Source organism: Notolabrus celidotus, chromosome 4 (genome assembly GCF_009762535.1).
Source record: "Notolabrus celidotus isolate fNotCel1 chromosome 4, fNotCel1.pri, whole genome shotgun sequence".
NCBI classification, from domain to species: domain Eukaryota; kingdom Metazoa; phylum Chordata; class Actinopteri; order Labriformes; family Labridae; genus Notolabrus; species Notolabrus celidotus.
This window is the reverse complement of record NC_048275.1, coordinates 31,555,605-31,575,645: the sequence shown is the minus strand read 5'-3', so window position 1 is coordinate 31,575,645 and position 20,041 is coordinate 31,555,605. Positions and strand designations below refer to the sequence as shown.

General features: G+C 42.0%; 1 protein-coding gene across 1 annotated transcript in view; it reads right to left on the bottom strand.

Annotated features, from left to right (window-relative positions):
• Positions 1 to 20,041, bottom strand: part of arfgef3 (ARFGEF family member 3) — an 84,434-nt gene that overhangs the window by 30,046 nt on the left and 34,347 nt on the right. The window contains exons 13-25 of the mRNA XM_034681956.1: positions 19,875 to 20,007; positions 19,190 to 19,773; positions 18,572 to 18,924; positions 14,036 to 14,202; positions 13,696 to 13,861; positions 13,371 to 13,478; positions 9,707 to 9,922; positions 6,889 to 6,999; positions 4,564 to 4,714; positions 3,918 to 4,223; positions 1,603 to 1,736; positions 497 to 642; positions 53 to 232 (exon numbers count right to left, since the gene is read on the bottom strand). Of these exons, the coding sequence (XP_034537847.1) occupies positions 53 to 232; positions 497 to 642; positions 1,603 to 1,736; positions 3,918 to 4,223; positions 4,564 to 4,714; positions 6,889 to 6,999; positions 9,707 to 9,922; positions 13,371 to 13,478; positions 13,696 to 13,861; positions 14,036 to 14,202; positions 18,572 to 18,924; positions 19,190 to 19,773; positions 19,875 to 20,007 (2,755 nt within the window). The remainder of the gene's footprint in view (positions 1 to 52; positions 233 to 496; positions 643 to 1,602; positions 1,737 to 3,917; positions 4,224 to 4,563; positions 4,715 to 6,888; positions 7,000 to 9,706; positions 9,923 to 13,370; positions 13,479 to 13,695; positions 13,862 to 14,035; positions 14,203 to 18,571; positions 18,925 to 19,189; positions 19,774 to 19,874; positions 20,008 to 20,041) is intronic.

Genomic DNA, 20,041 nt, shown 5'->3' with positions numbered 1-20,041 from the left:
TTGATATTATCGACAGATTTATTGCTTCTGATTGACGTGTCATGTCACAAACCTGGTCCTGCACGTCCTCGTCACAGAGCTCCAGCTGCATGATGTGTTCAAAGGGCCTGAACAGCGCCTCGTTGAAGTGGAAGTGTGGAAGCTCCGCCCAGCTCGTCAGCACCTCGGTCAGAACGTCGTGGATGAAGGATACTGCCTTCTGGGAAACGTGGCGCTCTTTATGACAGGCAGCCTAGGAGAAGCAGAAATGTTATATATTAATTGTTGTATACAAATAAAACATGTTCATTCAATGAAACACAACCTATGAATGGTAGAACCAGATAAACAAATATTTCTGCAGAGTCTTTACACGTTTTCCGGAGCTGCATATTGTGTACGAATGTTCTGAAATACTCGGATCATTTTTAGCATGGTCTGCAGTAAACTGTTATGGCAGCCTCTCGCTGACTGTTTGTTTGTTTGTTTGTTTCAAACCCACGTTAAAGTTTCTTACCTCCACCAGATGTGGAGCCACCACGCTCCAGGCCCTCATCATGTGGAGCAGAGGCCGATTCTTGTTCCGAACGATCCTCAGCATCCCCTCGCCCAGACGAAAGAGATGAAGAGCACTGCGACGGTCCAGGGTGGACTTGGCCTCTCCTGTGTAGAATTTCAGTATCAGCTACTAGGGTTGTTAACAATCAATCAAGTATCAAAAACATTTTTTTTTCCCGATTTTATCACGTGGAACAAACATCATGTGGTCTTATATTTCGGTCAGCTATCAGGGAGGTGTTTTAAGTTTAAAGCATGTTTTGATGTGAATCAGCTGACTGAAGGTGTTGCACACAGCGGAGACGCTCAGCTGGAGGATACGGCTGTGTGACAGGTCTCCACGAGTACTTTTTTTCTTTGCGACTGATACTGACTCAGTTGCGCTCCCGACTGTCACCTGACCACCTACACATGCTTATTTTTCTCCATAAGAACCAGTAGTCAGGAAACGGGACACTATGAGTCTGAAATATGTTTCTATTCAGTTCTCTGGTTGCAGTAAATCCACATGTTGTAGCCTGAGCCTTCACTTTATATGACTGTTTGTCCACAGAGATTATTTTCATGAGCCGCTTTGAGTGTTATTCAATTTGTGGTTGTATGGTAAAAATGTGTTTGCTAAGCTAGTTTACAAAGCCAGCCTCTATAAGAAATATAAAACTTAAAAAATACACAATAGAGTATCAGTAAAATCAAAATAAGAAGCATTAGAGCGTGACATGAATTACCTAACCTCAAAAAAGTGTCAATTTTAAATGATCCCAGTCAGGATCTTGTTGAAAGAAATGTTACATAAGCTATTGGAATTAACTTTACAGCAGCTCTAGCTCAAAAGAAAACTAAAGCAGACTCACAAGGTCACTGAGCACTAAAGGAACCTGCTAAAACAAAGCTCATAGTTTAGATTAGCAAACAAGATTCGAATGTCAAAAATGTAACGCTTCACTAAAGACATAGCAACAAGGGGATTTCACTACATGGTTGAGAAATGGGAGCTAGGAAATTAGTTTTTTTCCTGGTGTGAAACAATTGAGTTTGTGTGTGTGTGTTACAGTGTGTGTGTACCTGGCATTGCCAGTGAGTAGTCTCCAGTCTCAGTGACAGAGTCAAACAACTGAGACTGAGAAGCTTTCCTGAGCTGCTGCAAGAAGCCGACCAGACCAACCAGGTTCAGCTTGGTAGCTGCTTCTTCAAACAACCTGGAAGACACACACACACACACACACACACACACACACACACACACACACACACACACACACACACACACACACACACACACACACACACACACACACACACACACACACACACACACAGAAAAAAATGTAACATAACAACCCTCATCAACTTTTACCTCCTGTGACCAAAACTTCTGTCTGGCAGGTATCTGTATTTTAACCTAGTTATCTGAAACTTGAAGAAACTGATGATCATAAAAAGCATTATCTCTGAGCAAAGGCTGTTTTTGTAAAAGTGTCCTCAAATGACAACAATATGATGTATCTACCGTTCACAGGAAGTGTGTAAAAAATGACTAATGTGTTTTATTTAATAGCTGTATGTCGCTATGCTACACAAACATCGGCTAGCATACACTACAGGACCGTTGGACCAGACAGAAACAGGACCCTATAACAACAAACAAGGTTCTGTGGTATGCTCACTTCTCTCTCAAGTCTGGTATTGCAGTATTAATAGAACAATAAGTAAAGATGGCTGCCATCTTGTTTTTAAACAATTAGTGTTTAGTGGTTTTGAGAATGCAGCGTTGGAGGAGGGTAACATGCACATAGAAAACAAACCCAAAATCCCTCAAGATCAAGATCACACAAAGACCTCTTTGAAAAACTGACAATGTACAGAGAGGTGAGAGGAAACAAGGTGAGGACGTATCCACAGTCTCAGAGGTATAATATTTGAGTGCAGGAGTGAAGGCGCGCTGCCCTTCGGATGCAGTGTTTTGGAGAAGGCCCTGTGCTGAGGGGTATTTACAATGTTTTGGCTCCAATTTCAGCTTGTAAATGTGTTCAGTCCATCTGTTCCAAAGGATCAGTAGGAACATTTTTTTATTCACTTCTAAATGCAGCCTAGATAACGAGTTATATAAGAGATGATCCTTGGAATGAACACACACACACACAAACGCACAGACACAGAACGACAAGCACACAGCACATACTTTGTATTAACTGCAACAGGGTGTGTGTACGTTTATAGTCTGCAGACTCATATGTGAAACAGAAATGTTGGCATGCACGCAGAAAACCACCTGTTTTTCAGGTTGTGCAGTGATATAAATAGTATTTTAATGCACAGCAGAACTATATGCATGCAAACTCATGCACACAACTCTGTTCTTCTATTCCTGTGAGGACTGTAACCACACATGTAGCCCTAAACATGGCCATCTTCACCTTTCACCTCTCAGTGTGTCTTTTACTTCTTCATGTCTGAAACAAAATTGGCCCACACACAGACAGAGTAAAAAACACACACACACACACACACTCTCTCTCTCTCTGGTAGTCAATGGAGCTGCTGCTGCCATCCTGTGGCTGTTGTGAAAAGTGCAGGTGATCTCTACAACAGCATCCCTGCTGAGTACAAAATGTCGGTTAAATGAGGTTTTGGCAGGTATACAATCATTCATCCTAAACTGAGGGGACAGGCAGCTGTCATTTTCATAATAAACACACCTGTTATGGAGATTATCCTGCCTAACAAATCATATTATGTTATGTAATGTAATGCAATGCAATGCAATGCTGTTATGTTGTGTTGATATATCACATTATATAATATTGTATAATATATTATATTATATTGTATTGTATTGTATTACATTACATTACATTACATTACATTACATTACATTACATTATATTATATTATATTATATTATATTATATTATATTATATTATGTCATATCACATTCTATTCTATTATACCAGGACTTCTTTGTTTAGAAAGAAATATAAGAGAACAAATATATATATTGCAACTGTCCATATCTGAGAATTGTAATAAAATAATAATTATTTAAATTTTGAGTTAAATCCAGTTTTCTTGAAAATCTTTAGAGAATTGTGAGTGAATCATATCATGAACCAAAAATCGAAATTTGAATTGAATTGTGTGTTGACTGTATCCTTTCATCCTTACTTATAAGTAGATCATAAGTATTGGGATAAAGGTGAAATGGTTTGGGTTACTTCACTGAGCACTTAACCTTTTTACAAAAGCACAGATACCTTGAATTTCTTTGAAATAAAGACAGGTTTAGGTTAATAATGGTACTCCAAAAAAGACATTTTTGGAAACAAATCCCTGAATTGAAGGAGCATTCTAATGATATAATGTAGTATCCTTGCCCAACCTGTCGGCCTGTGTTGACAGTGTGCACACAGCCTTGGCAGCACTGTTCCCAGTCATCAGGCTGCCGGTCTTCCCATCCAGGCCTCGGCCTCCTCTGCTGCTTTCCCTCAGCAGCTCCTGGATGGACAGAGGCTGGATGACTGGCTGGCTCAGGCCCAAATCAGAGGATTCTGGGCTGGGCTCACAGCTCAGCTCCAACCCTAGATCTATGCCCCCTGCCTGCTGGGTGATGGTGGTCAGAGAGGACGACTGTGTGGAGCCGTCACTGAAGTGGGTGTGCTCCAGTGAGCTGATGTACTCTGTCACTCTAAGGGAGGAGAAAAGGAGATTGAGAGAAGGAATTGAGTTGAGATGTAAACACACCTTTTTCACATTGAACTGTGTGACAGAAATGAAAGAAGAAGATTTTAAACAACATCAAAAGTTGAACTAAAACTTGATTTTCAATTTGAAGTGTTAAAACCTCATTCTAATGGCATACACTTTTATGTGTTAATAAAATCTGATCATCCTGACGAGCTAAGAATCACAATTCAAAACTAAACCACACAAACAAAAATATATGCTATACTTATCGCCTAAAACAGACAAGCTGACCAGTATCTTACTCTACAGTGCAGTATGTGCATGTCTGTACATGTGTTTACCTGAATACATGTGGCCAGCAATCCAGGTTGTGGCTGCCCATCTCCAGTCCCACATTCAGGATGGCGTCCATACACAACACGTGAGCAGTGTGGAGTCGCACTCCCTGAGGACGAGCGATCTGCTCCAGACGCTGCTCGACCCGCTGTTTCACTACACACAGAGGTAACAACGTCACAGTGACATACATGTACTGTACATTAAGCCTTTTTTACCTCAGCTGTATGTCACACCCAGGTCTAAACGTGATTTGCGAGGGACTAGTTCTACCTCAGGAACTCATATGATGAAACAATTACCTGTCACTTCTAAGGTGCATTCACTGTCCCACACACATGCTGCTATGCATGTCATAGATGGATTTAGGCTCGGCTTAAATATTAGTGAAGCTCCCACAAGTCTCTTACAGGTAAGAGGCAGAATAAAGAGGTCACAGGAATGCACCTGTTGAAGAAACTGAATTACAAATCACTGATTCACCATTACTAATCGTATCACATCACATCGTATCCTCTCTTATAGCTGTTCCTCAGAGGAGAACAAAAGCTTTTGGTGATGCTGCTTTCAGCCACGACGCTCCAAGACGATGGAACAGCCTTTAGGGTTTAACAATTGTATTACCTCAATGATTTATATTGTTGTTTCATTATTTTATTAATTTTAACTAATGGTTTTTATTTTAAGTTTAATTTACATTTTTAGCCTTTATTTTATCAACAACTTTTATCCTTAACCTTTTTTAGTTATTCAGTTTAACTATTTATATTCTTAATGTTATGTTGATGCTTTATCTTATTTTAATTACACCTTTTTTATTGTTGTTGGTGTGCATTAGCGCACTTTCTACTTCTTTCTTGTTTTCAATTGCTGTAAAGCACTTCTGAATTGCATTTGATTTTTAGGAAAAATTGATTTGTATGAAAAATGTATTGATTGATTGATTGATTGATTGATTGATTGATTGATTGATTGATTGATTGATTGATTGATTGATTGATTGATTGATTGGTGAACTCTGTTAGGTAAAGTATGTTCCAATTTTTAGAGTAGGTAGATTAGTCTGACGTCTGCGCTGTAACTCCATACAAATACCACTGCACTTTTCTTTTAACATGTTGCTCAGTTTTTAAGTATGTTTTCTATTTATCTATTCGTAGGGCTTTTTTTTAAGCTTGTGTTCTATTGTTTTATGCTGCTGGACCTGACTAAAGTTTTTCATTCCTTCATGGTTTTATCGACCCTCTCATTCATCAAATATAACTGTTTGTAACAAGAAAATAACGATACAGAAGAAATAAGCCCTAATTTCATTGCCCAAAACTAGCTTCTTGTCTTGTACTGTTTTTGGTTTGAAATTTGCAAGAAAAAATTGACAATTTCATTTTTTCATCACAAGGGAATTTGTTTTTGCAGTTATTGTTCCATAGTTGCCACTAGATGTCACTAAAGACCAATTCTGGATCAGAATCCTGGCTCAAGATTTCCTCAGGTATCAATGGTAAAATTAAAACCTTAGTAGTAAAACTTCTGATACAAAAGAAAAGGTATACATCTGCATACAATATTCCCTTTTTGTTTGAGCTTTACAATTTGATCATTTGGGGGAAAAAAAACAGCATTCTTACTCAAATTCTGTATTAAGTTGGGTGTGTTTTTTTCATATTACACTTGTTAAGGCAACACTGTCCTTGAGTATAGACATTATGGCTGTCGAGCTACAGGTGGGCAGGCCTTCCTGGTCACGTCACCAATTGGCCAATGAGGCGGGGACGTTGTGGTCTTGATTAGCATGATGCGAAAAGAGAATGAGACGCCGTTGTCGAAGGAGTTTTGAGAAGTTCTCCCCCTTTTCCCAGTTGCGTTTAAGTTATTTGTCATGTGTCTTATATATTATCACAAATTAACTGTCATCTGAAACCCTGAGGGATCATCAGAAGTAAACAGCGTGAGCTGGTCCCAGGAACTGTGCATGGTGGCCGGAAAACAGAAGTGGCTACAGGTAGGGTCCGCCTTTTCCTTTTCCTTTGCTCGACAGCCACCTGTTTCTTTCTTTATTGTGGCATGTCCAGCAAACGCTTGGACACCCTAGACCACAATTGTGCCATAGATGGGTTGCCTTGACATAAAGTAAGGCCCGCCCACCTGTAGCTTGACAGCCATAACACCTATACTCAGTGTTGCCGTAACACACTGTATATGAACACACATGTGCGTATCTTTATCAGCAGCCAGATGGTCACCAATTTCTTCATCCTCACCATTCAGGGACCATTAAAGTTTAATATGTACAGACATGAAGAATGTGAAGCAGCGTTTTCTCTGAATACCTTGTGTAATGGCATCTCCCGTCTCACACACCTCCTTCTCCTCCTTCTCTTCCTGCACACAGGAGGCTGCAGCCATCTGGGCCAAAGCTGATGCACAGTTGGCAGCAACACCTGATGACCACACACACACACATACATACATAAGCACACACTGTAAAGATAAGTGAAGTCTCTGCACATTTAAAACTTAACCTTGACTTTATACATTCAAAAAGTCACACTTTTTTTACACTCAGTTTGGGGTTTCTTCTCCTTTGGGTGTGTTAAGATTTTAACTGGCAGTTAAGACTGCATCCCAACTCCACAGCTGAGGTTACACACCATGTGTTCATTCATATTCATCTGTGCTTCTGTGCGGATAATTTCAATCAGGTTTCATCCCCTGATGGCAATGCCGCTGTGCAAGTGACTGTTACATACTCATACATTCAGATGTCTCAAATGGGTAGATAATAAAAATGTATTTCCCCTGACATTCTCTCTAAAATCTGCAGTAAAGAGAGGGTTTATAAAAAGCTTAACCTGTTCCTTCAGTTGAGCTGCTGAGTGTCTCAGCAGGTTTGTGTTGTTACTGAACTCACAGGTGTGGCTTTTCAAAAGTGTTCACTTGGACTAATGTGAAGCAGGCTAAAGCTGAGAAAGAACACCAACTTTCTGCTAAAGCATCATTCCCTACATAACTTTACAAAACAAATCTAAGTACTTACCACCTCAGCCATACATACTGTATCTACTTCAATAATCATGCCATCATCTTTTTGTACAATCTTAGGTCGACTTGGACAATCGTATACGCCTTCTAACAGCAGCTGACAGCTTTGATATTTACAATTAATATGTCGGGATATTAAAGTTACCATGGGTGTATTGACATATCGTACTGTATCTTACGGTAACGTACGATATCATACTGTACCTTACCTGATCGTATTGTATCCTATCATATCCTATCACATAGTATCGCACTGTCTTACTGTGCTATATCGTACTGATTGTATAGTATCGTATCTGACAGTATCTATCTGATCTATCTTACTGTACCGTACTGCATTCTACTGTACCGTATATGTTACCATACCACATCATACTATACCATATCATATTTTAATGTACCGTATTGTATCGTACTGATCCTATCGTATCATATCCTGCCGTGTCTTACCGTACTGTATCGTACTGATCGCATAGGATCGTATATTACCGGATCGTACTGATCATATCTTACTGTACCGCATAGTACCGCATCATACTGTACTCCATTGTACCGTATTTTACCGTACCATACCATATCATAGTGTACCGTATCGTACTGATCATATCTTACCGTACCGTAACGTATCATACCATACTGCATCGTATCGAACCTTACCGTACTGTCCTGCATCGTACCTTATCGTATCATATCGTAACGCAACGTACTAATTGTAAAGTAACGTACCGTAGCCTATTGTACCTTACCATACCGTGTCTTACCGCAATGATTGTACCGTACCTCACGTACCGTACCTCACGTACCGTACCTCACGTACCGTACCTCACGTACCGTACCTCACGTACCGTACCTCACGTATCGTACCTCACGTATCGTACCCCACGTATCTTACCGTACTGTATCGTATTGTATGGAATCGTATCATATCGTACCTAACTGTATCATGCTAGAATTTACCACACCGTATAGTACCTTACCGTATCGCACTGTGTCCTATCAAATTGTATCGGACTGTGAGTTATCCTGTGATTCCCACCTCCTTGTGTCAACTCATGCACATCTTTCCCTTTTGAACCAGGACAAAATAATTTGCTCCTCTGTGGTTGTTTGCCACATTATCACTCTGTTTGTTTTTAAATTATGCTACTACTTGAAATAACAGCTTTAAGATCATCTTTATGCTACAGTGACAACCACGATGGGAAAAGTAAGGTAGTGTAACACTGTACTATACAGCTTCTGTGAGGAAAACCTGAAGACAAACTTAACTTAGTTATCCGACTTAGCTGAGCAATATAATACAGGTTCTCACATGGCATTTGATAAAAGTATGTTCTTGGACATTAGTGGGGAGGGTGGACAAATTGATCCAAGGAGACTTGATGTGTTAAAACGCTGCTTGCATCTCTCTTTAGTGATCAATCATGAATTTGATTGTAGCTTGATATACTGGCCTTAGATATAGTCAAATGTGAGATTTACATTAAAGAGATTGAACAGTGTCTCATGTTACCTATATGTAACAGTTGCTGCTGATTGTTTCACTGATCATATGCACTTGCAAGAAGACGGTAAGTCAAATATCTTAACTACTAAATGAGCACCGTATCAGGCGGCTGTGAAATATGTGGAGTGATGTATATATTAGAAATGAGCTGTTTGCTTAACTAGCATATAAGATCAATAGAGATGGAAGAAAATTTCACTTAACTACAATTTGTGTGACAGTTAAACAGCCTTTAAGAGGTAAACCAGCAAAACAAGTGAAAACACCTGTGACCAAAGCTAAGAAGGACTTGGAAAGTATTTCAATCATATGTTTTTCCCTTATTTGTAGCAACAGCATGAGTCACTTAACAAACTATAGTGTTAAACTGAGGTGTCAGATTAGCTGCTGGAAATAAATAGTGTAAATGAAAACATGCACAAGCCTAAAATTCAATCAAGACTTGAATTTCTTCCAGCTTCTGACCCTGTTGAGTGTCTGACCCTGACCTTCAACCTCTCTGTGTTACAGTGGCAGAGAAACAGGACGTCCCGCAGAAATGAGCGATGGGTCTTAATTTTCTTTTTAGCACAAACACACGGGTTACATGTTTTACCCACCCAAAGCACAGCTGAGGGCAGCAGCTTTTCGTAACCCATCTAAACTCAGACAGATGGTGTCTCTCTCCCTCTGACTCTGCTCTTTGACACCCTCCGCTCCAAGGATGAAGGCCAGGCCCTTTGAGCTGCCCGCCATGCGACCCGTCAGCGGTGTGGACAGGACGTCGATCAGGTTCTTCCACACGCCAGTGAGGATGAAACGGGAGAAGACAGCACCTGAAAAAACATAGGGTTAATGAAAGAGTGTTAAAGCGGAGGGACAGAAAGTCAGTCAAGTTTTTTTGAACCTAGAACAATCTGTCTCAGTCTGAAGGTTTCCTTTTTTCACAAGCGGTACAAAGTTGTTACATCAATCCCTTTAGAGCCTCCAGACTTCACAGACCACAGTTGTTGGTCTACTGCTTCCTCAACTTATTTACTCTTGGACATTAAAACTTATGTGGAATCAGAGCTAACCATTTAACACAAAAAGTCACACACTGACCTTTGAGGCAGTGCAAGACCAACATCTCCTTTCAATTAAGAATTACTGAATTTGGTAAAGTCTGGTGAGGATGAAAAAAGAGAACACAAGTCCTGATAACACACTCAACACAACAGCCAAACAGGAAAGAAATAATGAATCAGGGTCAAGTGCTATAAAAATTGAGGCCCATTGTTAAATATTGTGGTTTGTGATGATGTTTCTTGTAACTTCAAACAGCTGTTATGTCTATCTCTTCATAGTGAATGCTTTTTCTTGTAGAACACATAATTCCCTTGTCTACTGCTACCTTTGATTGTTAGTTTTTTGTGTCCTTGTTTTATCTTCCATTGGATATTTCACCACTCAAAAACAAAAGGTGTACAAAAACACAAACATACTGATCAAGGGAGAGATAAACAAGACATCTAGGTGAAGTTTTGAATAATGTGAAGTAGGCTAAAGCTGAGAAAGAACAACTTTCTGCTAAAGCTTCCTGACAATACAACTTTACAAAACAAATCTAAGTACTTAACACCATATAAGACATAGTGTATCTACGTATACGCCTTTTAACGGCTGCTGACAGCTTTTGACTCAGGATTACTGTGTCACGATATTCACTTTACCATGGATGTAATGATATATCGTATAGTACCGTACTGTATTGCACCATACCATATCGTATTGTACAGTAACGTAATGTATTGTATCGTACCATATCTTACCGTACTGTATCATATTGTATTGTACAGTACCATACTGTATCGTATCATATTGTACCGTATCTTACCGCATCTCACTGTGTTGCATCCTACCTTACTGTATTGTACTGTATCGTATTGAACTGTACCATACTGTATGGAACAGTGTACTTTATCATACCATACCATACCGTACTGTATTGTATTGTACAGTAATGTGCTATATCGTATTGTTCCCTATCGTACCGTATCAGTTCGTACTGTACTAATCGTTTAGTATCATATCTTACCATATTGTACCAACAAAGGATTTGCTTGTCTACTGCTGGTGTAGTCTGGTGATATTTTTTTCAAAACTCTTTTGAACCTGTTTGTTATTGAGAACGCAATACATAATATGATAGGGCTGATGGGATGTTGGGTTCCCCCTTTAATGAAGCTTTAACTGATTCCAGAGTCCAACACGATATCGTGTCGACTCTGCAGGTCTGACGCACGTTTTTTGTTTTTTATATACAGATAGACAGACAAAAGCAACCAACAGTCTCAGCCTGTTACCGTGTCCTCACACAGCAGGTGGCTACTAATGATGCTGACAAGTCAAACAGGAGCTTTGGTTCTGTACACACACTCACACACAAACACACACACTTGTACACTAATATAGTATAACTCATCTCGGGTGACTCAGCAGCAGTTACCATGGAAATTCTGGCTGCTTCGTTGTTCTACGAGGGGAAGCAGAAAGACAGCAGGTGGTCCCTGATTCATGTTTTCCATGCGTCTGCCCCCTCCTGTCCTGCAATCTTTTTTTTCCACAAGTCTTGTGTTTATCTTTCCCCCTACCTTTTTCTTGCAGTTCAGCTAATTTACTTTCTCAGTGCAGCAGTGGCCCAGTGGTAGAGTCGGTTGGTGGTTTGATCCCAGCTCACACAGTCACATGTCGAAATGTCCTTGGGCAAGACAATGAACTCCAAATAGCTCCCGGTGACACGGTCGGCGGTGTGTGAATGTGTATGAATGAGATAAGCTAACACTCATGGTCCCTTATAGCAGCCTCTGCCATCAGTTTGTAAATGCACTAGGAATGAGATGAGTCATGTGAAAGTGCTTTGAGTGGTCAGAAAAGCACCACTTAACATTTACTCAGACAAAGCAGTGAATTAGCACTTGTTTGCTTGTATCTATAAGCTACTGTGGCTGGAGAGTGCAATGCAAATTTACAAAGGATGAAACATTTTTACCAAGTTGGAGACAAATTTACATTTTGGAAAACATTTTAACATCTCCTGTGATTACAAAAAGCCAGGAGCAACAACAGGGAACATGCTACGTTGTCAGCCATTGTTGTTATTGTGAGGGAAAGTTCGCACTAGCGCTGCTGGGAAAAGCAGTCACGTAGAAGTGACGTCATGACGTGGCTCTTCCACAGGCTCGAGTGGGTGGAAAAAACAAACTGGTGCCGAGTTGGTTTGCAAGTTGAACCAGCTCCAAACTAGTGTTAATCCTTTTCCACGAGGCAGTTTCAGAGCCGGTTTGGAGCCAGTGCTCTATCGAGAACCATTTTTTTGTGTTTCGACTCAGAGAGTACCGGCTCCCGGCAACGAAGAAAGGTTCCAGAGCAGCACCAACTCTTTGCTGGTCTAGAACCACGAACCACTTACGTCAGGGGCAAGGTAGGGGAGGGGGAGGTTGCCGTGAACAAAAAGAAAATGTAAAACATGACGAGTAGCACAGAAGTGTTGGTAAAGTTTGATAAGTTTTCTTCGAGACCTCATGTGATTAAGAAAAGTCAGGAGCAACAACAGGGAACATGCTATGTTGTCCGCCATTGTTGTTACTGTGAGGGAAAGTTTGCACTAGCGCTGCTGGGAAAAGCGGTCATGTAGTGATGTCATGAAGTGGCTCTTCCACGGGCTCGAGTGGGTGGAAAAACAAACTGGTGCCGAGTTGGTTTGCCAGTTGGACCAGCATAAGCACAAGCCCGGAACTAGAACCAGGTTTGCATTGGTCAAAAAGGGGTAGCCCAGCTTACTTCTCAAGAATGTTTGGATATCTTACACTGTATATGATGCTGCAGGCAAAAACACTATATTGCTGTTACACACAGATCAGTATTCATTCGTCTGTTATGACCTTGCAACTGTGTGTCCTCTCATTTTTGAGCCCCACAAAAAAAGGAAGAAAAAACCCAAGGTTGTAGCACTTGACCATGCAGCACTGTTGTGTGATGCTTCACCTTCAGCACAGAGCCAGCAGAGCAGTTTTCAGAGACACACAGCAGCAGCCGTTCTGCTGTAGTTTCAGGGTGAGTGAACCTCATTAAGAAAGGTTTACCCGCCCGGCTGATTTAGAGGCTCAGAGGAAAAAATAATAATACACAATAAAACACAACAACACCCAGTGTCAGGCTTTTAAAAGCTGAAGTTATACTAATGAATAATTCACAGAGGAGTAATCAATCAGTTCATCCATCCATCATATCACTGAGACCTACCTGCCATCACAGTGTCACTGCCAGCCTTGTCACAGCTGAGTGGGGATCTGCTGGAAGCCCGCCTGATCAGCTGACCTCCAATCGCACTGCTGCCCAGACCATCGATATCTGACAGAAGAGGAGGAGGAGGGGAGAGAGGGAGAAGAATGAAAAGACTAAAAAGACTGCGATCAAGACGGAGGATGTGTGTATTGTTCATCAGCTGAGAATTTAAACATTCAATGAGAACTGATGACGGATTTCATGTAATCTTGATTCCTTTGGCTCTCTTCAGGGTTGGAGATTTCAGAGGGCTTCATATGAATGTGTGTTTGCTGGTGTGTACCTGTCAGCATGGTGATAAGAGGCAGTGTGTGCTCTTCAGGTGAGCCCCAGTAACCAGCTTCAGCCAGCAGGTTGCGATCTAACACTTGGTGGTAGAGCTCCTCGATCCAGGCCTGAGACAGAACCACGAGGACTCCGCTGCTCTGGATCAGACGCACAAACTCTTTCTATAAAGACACACACACACACCAGGCATTAGAATCTAATCCACCAATCTACTGTGAATCCTTTGAATCCTCCTTTTTAAATATCATTTCATTTGTCAGTCTAGTAAACTTCCTTTCTCTCACCTTCTACGATAACTCTTTGTGTTTGACCTTGCACACTTTCACACTTCTTACCAGACTGAGGACAGGTGTGAGCGTCCGTCGTCTGTAGTAGTCACAGCAGCAAAGTTTGAGGTTGAGCAGCAGAGCGTAGTACGACACAAGGTACAGACCGTCTGCATTCATCAGAGAATGACAGCTCAGAGTGTCACCTGCCTCGAAACCTGGAGAGTGGATCCCACCTGCAGGGAGGAGAGAGAGAGGGGTTACATGTTAAATTGTTAATACTAATAAAATGTCTGATTACTTCTTCTGGTAGTCAGCCAATGGGCTCTTAAATCTGCGGGCCCTTGAAGACAAATGCGTGTGTTCACTAAAAGAGCTTGAATTTGCAAGAAAAGAGGCTTGATTTTGTTATTGTAGGCATCAAATAATGTTATAGAGGAGCCCATCAAAGGCAGACCTTTTTTTCTAAAGGCTACTTCTTTTTGAATCTATGAAAGTCAACAGATTAAATTGAATAAAGACATATTTCACCTTGGATAGGTGGTTGCTGGTGTACCACAGTTATGATATAGGCCTCTTAGTTATTTTTTGTTATTGTAGGTTACATAGTTATGGCATGAGATCTGAAGAAAACACTTTAAAGGTGACATATCACGCTTTTTTCATCAATATATATTGGTCTAAGAGGTCCCCAAAACATGTCTTTAAAGTTTATGCTCGAAAAAACACTTTGAAATCAGATTTTGGCATGCCTGAAAAGCCCTCTTCTTCAGTCCTCCTCAGAACACTCTGTTTTCCCTCTGACCACGCCCCCTCAGGAAGTGGATGTGCCTCGGCTGTCCAGCACGTTGATCTAATGTTTACATGTTGGCTGAACATACACGGCTGCTCAGAGATCGCGTTACTTCAACCCTCTGAATCTGATCCAGAATCTGATCCTGACGGAGAGGCGCTTGCAGCAGGACCTTTCTGAAGGATTGGTCACAGATTTAGTGTTTCTTGTTGTTTTATTTATCAGTATGTAGACGTGTGTCTTGGTACACAGCTACGAACATGTAGCTATGTGGCTATGCTAATTAGCGCTAGCACTTATCCATGACAAATAAAAATCATCCACAAGATCTTCAAATCTGCAGACGTGGGGAGTAAAACCAACCTCTGCCAGAAAGGCAGCGGGACCTTTTCTGAAGGATTGGTCACAGATTCTGTTTCTTGTTGTTTTATTTGTCAGTATGTCGACGTGTGTCTTGGAACACAGCTACAGCTACGACATGTAGCTATGTAGCTATGCTAACTAGCGCTAGCACTTATCCATGATAAATAAAAATCATCCACCAGATCTTCAAATCTGCAGACGTGGGGAGTAAAACCGACCTTTGTGTTTATTAAGACAGCCTACAACTAGCATGCCTCCCTCCTAAGCTCCTTGTTAGCACACATTTGTGCAGGTAATGAAAACGGAGGGGGGATTCAGTATTATTTTATACAGTCTATGGGCTGAACATGCTCCGAGCTCTGACTCCGTGACAGACCGGATATTGTTGTTACGTAACAAAAACACGGAAGTCTGAAACGGCTCGTTTCACACACATTTATAGAAAGGTGAAGAAATCAGAACAGGGGCAGAATGGATTTTTTTCATTTTCGGGGGGTTTGTAGACATGCCAGGGACACATATTTCAGGTAGAGAACCATTAAAAAGTCCATTTTGCATGATATGTCACCTTTAACATCAATCATTATCAAAAATCATCATTTTAACTACAAAAGGTGTTTTTCCACCAGAAGTTCCAGGAACTACTCCTCCAGGAACTAAATGGTTCCTGTGGCCCATTGTTGTCTGCATTTTCACCAAGGCCTGAAGTCCTGTGGAGATTATGCAAATCAGGCCAGTGATGTATGGAGAGAAAGTAAAAGTAGCTGCACTGCAGAGTCAGACCAGTAGAGGGCAGCAAGACAGAGACAGAGGCCATTCAACAAAGACGACACCATAGAAGTCAACAGACGGGCCGGCATGGAGGAGATGAAACTTGTGCCGTTTTCGATCGTGCCTTATTGCATTGCATATGGATTCCCTGAATCAACCCTTGGAAGGTGACGAGCATGAGTAGCAAAGCAGTTTCAATACAGCGAGTGTATCGCAATGTTCAAGCCATGGCAGAGATTGATGGCTGTTTCTGTTGAAAAAAGCGACCCTGTTAACTGGCGACTTTCTCAGCATGCATCCCTCCCAAATGTCTTCAGATTATCATAAAATACTTTTCTGATGAAACTAGGATGTGTTACCGAGGACTCCTTCTGTTTTAAAAGCTGTTGTAAACTTAACAAACAGTCACACGTTCACCTGAAGGTCTCCAGTTTAAAGGGTAACTCGTGGTACCGTAACACCGGGAGCTGACACGTCCACGGCAGGCTCAGAGGTGATGACTGTTACACAACTACTTAACGCAAGTGAATCACAGGTGTGTGTGTGATGTTATTGTGGACAGCGGGTCAAATTAAAACATTCTTGTTGCTCTACCAATCAGAATAGTTCAGCATTACAGGCCCTGCCCCCAATAGTTCCTGGAAAGTACCTTTAGAAAGTACTACCCCCCAAGCAAGGGCTTTTCGGAGGGAGATGAGCTACCCCAGAACTCAATTTAGACCCTGGCTTGTGGTCAAAAAGCACATAGATCCTCAAAAAGTCCCTAGTTCCTGAGGAAAGTACTTGCAGTCGAACAGCACATAATATCTAAAGAAAAGTCCCTAGTTCCTGGGGAAAGTTCCTGCGGATGAAAAGCACCTAAAGTTTGTATCTGCGGTCATTTTTTGTGGATTTTAAACTTGAAGCTTTGGTGATAAGAAACTATAAAATTATGTTAATAAGGCTTACTATATTAGATCTGAGAATAAGAAAATGATGGAAGGTTAATTCAGGGAGAGAAGGGAGTGAAATAATTAAAAGATTGAGACAGGGAGGAGTGAAAGATAAAAGGAGGTAAAGAAAGGAGGACAGGCAGAGTGAAAAGAAGGAGACAGAAAGAAGAAGTAAAGACAGAAAAAAGAGAAACAGACACACATGAGGTGAAGAGAGGGGGCAGAGGTAAAGATTGTGCAGGTGAGAGGAGACACAGAGTTATTATCTGTTCACTGAGGAAGTCAAGTGTTAGAATCAGAGAGTCACTCTGGGGATTCACAGCCTCGAACAAAATTCATTAAGTCACTTAACCGCAGAGTTTAATTTGATTTGTAATTTTCGCTCTGCAGGTGTAAAAACTCCCAGCAGGCTCACTTTTTTCACTGATGGATTATGGGTCGCACCTCAAAGGCAAAACGTTTTATTAAACTCTTCCTGCTCCAAATTGATGGAGTGAATATAGAGTACAGCATAAACACTGTCAGAGTGTTTCTTAAAATTGTTGGGCACATATCCAACCAGGAAAATAAAAGAATATTAAGGACAGGAAGTGACTATCCCCGAAAATGAGGAATCAGTGAAGGGAAGGCAAATATGTTTATTCGATGTAAGATAGAAATATAGGTAGAAAATAGTTTTGGTTAGGCATAAATACTACAAAACCCAAAACCCTAAGTTGATGTTTCTCTAGAGACGAAGTCAAATGTGAACCAAAGTGAGAGTGAGTTCTGAAAGCTAATGCTCTTGTTAATTAAGCATTGAATTAGTATGTTAGTTTGTAGTTAGGTTTGCTAAGTTAGCTAGCTTGCTAACTTCCAACTGTAATCTTTTAATCTGACGCAATGACGCAATGTAGTGCCTTGAATTTAGAGACAAAGGCGACAAAATGCCGAAATGATAATGCTGAAAAAATGAGCATCAAACTTCTTTTCAGATTTAAACAGACAACATCAGACCACCATGATACAGGCTTACTTTCTTTGCCCCCTTACCTTTAGAAATGATTTTAAGATTTTACTGACCCCTTTAAAAGCATGCCAGGGATTGTTGCTGCTGTAGACGACCTGCTGCTGTGGACCTTCCAGACTCCAGTGGCATCAGCTACTACTACTACTATTTGTCTCATCACTATCATCGCTATATCTCTCTCTTAATCACCTCTATCCCTCTTTAAAAACCCCAACTCAGTTGAAGCAGATGTCTGTCAAACATGAGTCTGGTTCTGCTCGAGGTTTCTGCCTGTTAAAAGGAAGTTTGTCCTTGCCGCTGCAACTAGCTAAATACTGTGAGCTGCAATGCTCATGGTGGACAGGGTGAGACAAGACACTGACCCAAGCGGAGCTAACCATATATTATCCCTTACATGGTTTTATTCCACTTTATTTTATTTGTCTTATGTCTGCACATAACATCTTAACTTCCAAGAGAATGCACAAAGTAGGATGCATTCATTTTTGCTGGGAATTATCTGTTTCCCACCGCTCTTGTTCAAACAGTCTCTGTTTCGTTTTGGAACTCAAACATCAGCAGACTCTCCTGTAGTCGGAGCTGATTAATCAAGACAGAGGCTGCTGCACAGATCCCCACCCTCAGCAAATATCCTGTGTTTGTTCTGCGAACACACAGACCCATACACAGGCACACATGCACTAAATTCATAGAGCACTTTGAAGGCTAACACCCCTCTCCCATCCGCCCTCTCTTACCAGCTTGCAGGCCAGAGCAGAAGGAGGAGGTGAAGTTTTGCAGCGACAGGTCCACCTCGGTTGCGGTCGCCAATCCCAGCAGCCGTGGCAGCAGAGCGGCGAGCGACTGAAAGAAGAGGCGTGCACTCTGCTGGTCTGCCTCTTGGTTGCGGAGCAGTTTGAGCGACAGGGCGGCGGTGCGCAGGGAGCGGTGACCCGGACAGTCGCGAGGGGTCTGCTGCTCTTCGTCAGCCAGTGAGACGTTGTCAGAACCGATGTCGGACACGTCGGAGCGTCCAGAGTCTTTCTCAGCAGCCATGGAGTACTGGTCACATGAGTCAAACTCTGTCCGAGACAAGTCCTGCTCCTCCATGCTGATGAAACGACAGGTAGATCTATCATACATTCTCATTTGTCAGTAACGACAATTTGAAGGACAGTACAAGACTAGAACTACCTTCTACTTTCCGGGCAGTGATTGGTTGAGTTAATGAAGAATTTGAGGGGTTTGACGCCCAAAAAGGAAAGTGAGAATTAGGTTCTGATGCTCCATTTTATTGACGGATCTAAATTGTTCTACATTCAGTGTTAAATGTTTGAGAAAGAGGGGTTAAAGTGTAAACATGGACACATATGTACCTGAAATTGCTCTCGCTGTATCGCGACCCTCCTCCGTGGATGGTCCTGGTCCTGGACTCCACAGACAGGAAGTTGGTGATGTCTGGGTAGACCAGGGCATGACTTCGCTGCACAACATCTGGAGGAACCACAGCTCCTCTCTCTCCTCCTCCAGCTCTTGGTTTCTCTCCTCTCCCCTCGACCTCCACTGTGCTTCCTATCTCCTCACGTTGAATCCTCTCACCCACCTCCATGCTCAGCTCATGTTTTTTCCCCTCCTGGCCCCCGCAGGATGACGGCGAGGGGAGGTGTGCTTCCTCCCCACAGTCCTCGGGAGTGGTGTGACCCAGGCCGAGCTCCCCCACCTCCAGGTCCAGGGTGGTTTGGCCCGTTTCTGTGGTGATGCTGATGCTGATGTCGGGGCTGCGCTCGGTGGCTCCGCTGGTGGCGACGTTGGAGGAAGAAGAAGTGGGGTCCCAAGGAGGCTGCTCTGAGGACAGGATGTGTCTCTGCCACCTGAAGTCTGCCTCGTTGATCTCCATGGACTCGCGTGTCGACTCTGTCCCTTCTTTCAGATCTTCGAGTCGTTTTAGGAGTAGCCGAGCCTGGGACACATGGCTGCTGTGTTACCGTTTCATTCAAAGAACACTCTCTCAGTACAATCAATGTCAACTACATGCTTTTGCTCTCCTGCTCTATAAAGTACCTGCTCAGGTTGAATGCCGCGTCCTTGGGACAGTTCATCCAGCGCCCCGAGGAGAGCACAGGCGCAGGAGACTGAAGCGTAACAGGCCTCGATGCCTCCCTTCATGCAGGCCTCTGTCATCCCATCCATCACTCTTTCAAAGCAGAAAAGAAGCACCAGAACATAAA